Source organism: Paroedura picta, chromosome 1 (genome assembly GCF_049243985.1).
Source record: "Paroedura picta isolate Pp20150507F chromosome 1, Ppicta_v3.0, whole genome shotgun sequence".
In the NCBI taxonomy this organism is placed as follows: domain Eukaryota; kingdom Metazoa; phylum Chordata; class Lepidosauria; order Squamata; family Gekkonidae; genus Paroedura; species Paroedura picta.
Window position 1 is genome coordinate 130,022,394 of NC_135369.1, and position 4,738 is coordinate 130,027,131.

At 50.5% G+C, this 4,738-nt stretch overlaps 1 protein-coding gene across 1 annotated transcript; it reads left to right on the top strand.

Moving 5' to 3' along the window:
* The first annotated feature begins 2,340 nt into the window (after positions 1-2,340).
* LOC143824943 (integrase/recombinase xerD homolog) lies at positions 2,341-3,237 on the top strand. Its single transcript, XM_077312831.1, has one exon. It carries the CDS (start codon positions 2,341-2,343, stop codon positions 3,235-3,237), a length of 897 nt encoding a protein of 298 aa, XP_077168946.1.
* The last annotated feature ends 1,501 nt before the right edge of the window (positions 3,238-4,738 follow it).

Here is a 4,738-nt window from a genome sequence, read left to right on the forward strand (position 1 = left end):
AGGGCCCCTCCCGTTAAATACAAGACGGCTGATGCGCCTCCAAGTGTTCACTTGCGGACTAAGATCCGTGAGCGGGCTCTGGAGGGTTATTTTGTTGATTTCTTTTCTCTCCTAAAAAGTCAAGAAAAGATCGGGGACACCGGTAGCAAAAAAGACCGGAAACGGCGGAAGGATGCTCCTTTCGTTGAAAGGTCCTTTGATAACTGGCTTAAGGGTTTTGCTGAATATCTGATCCTAGTCAGTGGATCTTATCCCGAGCGAGGGTGGCATTTGGGCCGCTACTTTGCGCATATATTGGAGGCTCGGGACATAGCAGGGGATGAAGGGGCAATTGAGTATGACCGTGCATTCCGGGAGTTAGCTTCGCAGAATCCGGATGCACGGTGGGACTTAAAGCACCTAGACACATGGATGGTCACAATTGGGTCAGGAGCCAGGCATCCCAGGGAACGCAGCCAACAGGGTGGGCCAGGAAAGCGTTCTTTTGGTCTCACATGTTGGGATTTTAATAATAAAGGATGCAGGCGGCGGCGTTGCCGTTTCGATCATAGATGTGAAGCATGTGGAGGGGGTCATGCTCTTCCAGCATGTGCTAAAGGTGGTTCATCAATGCCCTTTCGAGGGGCCCGGCCTCTCAGTAAAAAAGAAGGGGGGTCGGGCACTGCTGGATCTTCAAATGCTGCCAAAACTACTTAGGTCCATACCTGCTGTGCTGCCAAAACCACTTAAGTCCATTCCTGAGGTGCTGTTATCCAAAGCCCCCACTCCGGTAAGTGTGTCACACTTGTTGGTTTGGTTACACAGATACCCTAATAGAAGGGCAGCAGAATACCTTGCAGAAGGTTTCCGGGAAGGCTTTAGGATTCCTTATGTCGGGGTACGGGAGGCTTCGTGGTCTGAAAACTTAAAATCAGCTAAGACAATGCCTGAGGTGGTAGCTAAAAAGCTTGAGAAAGAGTGCAGGGAAGGGCGTATTGCAGGTCCATTTGATGCCCCACCGATCCCTCATTTACGGGTATCTCCGTTGGGGGTTGTGCCTAAGAAGGCAGCAGGGGAGTTTAGACTTATCCACCATTTGTCTTATCCACGGGGGTCTTCAGTTAATGATGGAATACCACACGAATTATGTTCTGTGCGATATGCGCCTTTTGATCAGGCAGTAGCTCTGGTTAAGGCCAACGGGCCTGGTGCGTTAATTGCCAAATGCGATATTCAATCGGCATTTCGGCTGTTACCAGTGCACCCGACAGATTTTAACCTATTAGGTATGCAATTCCAAGGTAGCTGGTACGTGGATAAGGCAATGCCAATGGGCTGTGCTGTGGCTTGCGCAGCCTTCGAGTCGTTCAGCACATTCTTAGAATGAGCGGTAAAGGCTAAGGGGCAGTTTGATGAGGTCACTCATTATTTGGATGACTTTCTTTTTGTGGGGCCCCGAGGTTCAATGGCATGTGCACAGCAGCTAGCCACGTTTCAGGACTTGGCGGCAGAGCTTGGTGTTCCATTGGCGGCTGAAAAAACAGAGGGACCGGTAGCTTGCCTTTCATATTTGGGGATCGAACTTGATTCCATTGAAGGTACCTCCAGGCTTCCCCAGGATAAAATAATAAAAGTAAGAAGGCTGTTGGGAGAAATGTGTGGGAGGAAGAAATGTACCCTTAAGGAAATGCAAAGCTTGGTTGGACATCTCAACTTTGCATGTAAGGTGATAACACCAGGCAGGGCATTTTGTGCGCGATTAGCGCATTCCACTGCTGGAGTGAAGCAAGCGCATCACCACATAAGGGTGACCCGTCACATAAAAGAAGATTTGACAGTTTGGAGGGAATTTTTGGAAACGTTCAATGGGGTTGCCATATGGCAATCTCCTTTATCAGTTAAGGATAGTTTACAAATTTACTCGGATGCTGCGGGGAGCCTAGGATTCGGGGTATTTTATGAAAACCGATGGTGTTCAAGACGTTGGCCTGATTGCTGGGATGCAGCAGTGCGTAGGGACCTTACCTTTTTAGAAACTTTCCCAATTTTGGTTGCCGTGGAGTTGTGGGGTTCATTGTTTGCTAACAAACGGGTAAAGTTCTGGTGTGACAATCAGGCTGTGGTTCATATAGTGAACAGACAAAGTTCAAAGTCAATGCGAGTTATGAGGTTGCTCCGCAGACTTGTCTTGACTTGTTTGAGGTTTAACGTTACGTTTGTGGCCAGCCACGTATCCGGAGTCCACAACGAAATAGCCGACGCCCTCTCTCGTTTGCAGGACTAGAGGTTCCGTCAGTTGGCCCCGGGTGCGAACGCAGCCCCAGACGTCTTTCCAGAGGAGCTGTGGGCACTTGGCCGAGAATGATTTTACAGGCCGTGCTAGGCTCTGTGGCACCATCTACACGTCGATCGTACTTGGGAGCTGCCAAAAACTTCCTTCTATTTTGCAGAACACTAGGCTGCCGGGGGGACTGGCCTATGAAGGAAAGTTTATTGTTGGGCTACATGGCACATCTGTGGGAGCGTGGGGCATCACATAGAACTATTAGAGTCCAATTAGCGGGACTCTCTTTCTATAGCAAACTGTTTAAGGGTTGGGATCCGGGATCATCGTTTTTGGCAAGAAGGGCCATTAACGGTTGGAGACGTCAAGCCCCTGGGATCCCAGATGCTAGGCGCCCGATTACAAAGAATATTTTACAGAGGTTGCTGCAGAAGTTGCACCACATCTGTTTAAATAAGTATGAGGTCTACCTTACAGGGGCGGCCTTCACGTTGGCCTTTTACGGAGCATTTCGAAGTGGGGAGCTGCTGTCCCCAGCTCGTACTAGGGCAGGGGCAGCTACAGTTGCCTTACATGATGTAACACTTCATGGGGATGGTCTGTTGATTTGGCTCCAGAAATCGAAAACAGATCAATTGGGCAAGGGTATTTCAGTTCACATCCGAAAGCACGACTTACCTGTTTTTCCGGTACGATGGGTATCTAAGTTTTTGAAAGTTCGCCCAGATATTGTTGGGCCGTTATTGATACATCGGGATGGGTCGTACTTTTCCCGATTTCAGTTTATGGCAGTTCTCAGGCTTTGTCTGAATGAGCTAGGATTGCCTGCTGGACAATTTGGTTCACATTCTTTTAGGATTGGGGCCGCTACGCAGGCTTTGCAAGATGGGGCTTCCACAAAACAGATCATGAAACTTGGGCGGTGGCGCTCAGCAGCCTATAAAGGGTACCTGCGCCCAGATATGGTTCACTAATCTATTCATTGTTCCAGGGATATGCCCTTCGATTTGGACAGTGTTGGTACTGGGGCACAGCATCATCTATTGGGCCAGCCGGTATGCAGTCAATTCTGGTTGGGGCTGTCATCTTGGTTTGGATCACCACCTTCGCATTACATGGTGTGGTCATCGGGGCCTGAGATGGAGATACCTGCTGGACGTTGCATCCCAAGCTATCTATCGTTGGGGGATGCCGAGTGTAATGATTGTTCAGCTGGGTGAAAACGACATACCAAAGATTCCTGGTCGCCAATTGATTAACATCATGGTGGAAGATCTGAAGGTTTTGCAGCAACGTATGCCCCAGACGGTTTTGCTATGGTCAGAACTTTTGAGCCGGCGCGTCTGGAGTTCCATGAAGAAGGCAGCGATCATTAATAGGGCAAAAGCTAAAATTAATCGTTCTATTTGTAGTTTTGTTATTAATTGGGGAAGCCGTGTTGTTAGGCACCCTGACATTGATAGTCAGCTCAGAGCGTTGTTTCGAGCGGATGGAATACACCTATCCGATTGGGGGCATGACATTTGGCTAAATGATATCCGTTGGGCTCTTATTGAATGGTTATGTGGAGTTGAGGGTTGGCGGGATCGAATTCTTCGTTCAGTGGCGTTTGGAACACAGGAGAATGAGCCTATTGGGGGAGCCGGTATGCGATCGGACTCCCCTCAGGGGTTGGGACCTCCTTAACGAGGTGGTTCTAATGAGTGACCAGCTGACCCGGCGGGGCGGTGAGAGTGGCTCATTAATTGACCAGATGACTCTGGAGGTAGTCAAGGAGGTTTGCGCCCTTTGGCCCTCCATATGAGTTATCTCCCATGATTAGAAGCCTGATTGGAAGTCCGTATTCCCGGCGGGGAACATTGATGGACTTCTTATCGGGTTGTGTGGGTGGGGCAGTCAGCGGACTGCCTAGGTAAGGCTCATTCACCTGGTGTAGCGCCAACCCTCCGTGGGAGGTTGTTTGATTAAAAGCTGTGGCCATTTTTAAGCCAATGCTGAGTCGCGTCTTCCTTCCACCAAATTTGGCCTCGTACCAGCCAATGAAGCGGCAGGGACTTACCGGTGCCGCTGGTTGGCTGGGGGAGGGCGAGTGGGGAAGCGCCGGCTCGGCATTCCTCGTGCGGGGCTCAGGCGCGGGGCGCGGCGGCGGCAGGCGCGCGAGCCTCGGGCGGGGGTTTAAACGCCCCGGGAGGACGTTGGCCGTTGCTTCCCTGCCTCTGTCTGGAGTGCGGGCGAGCAATCCCACCCTCCCACCCATTATGTTGTATGGTTTAATTGTTTATGTTTTGATTGCAATGTTTTAGTCACAGCGTTTGGAACACAGGAGAATGAGCCTATTGGGGGAGCCGGTATGCGATCGGACTCCCCTCAGGGGTTGGGACCTCCTTAACGAGGTGGTTCTAATGAGTGACCAGCTGACCCGGCGGGGCGGTGAGAGTGGCTCATTAATTGACCAGATGACTCTGGAGGTAGTCA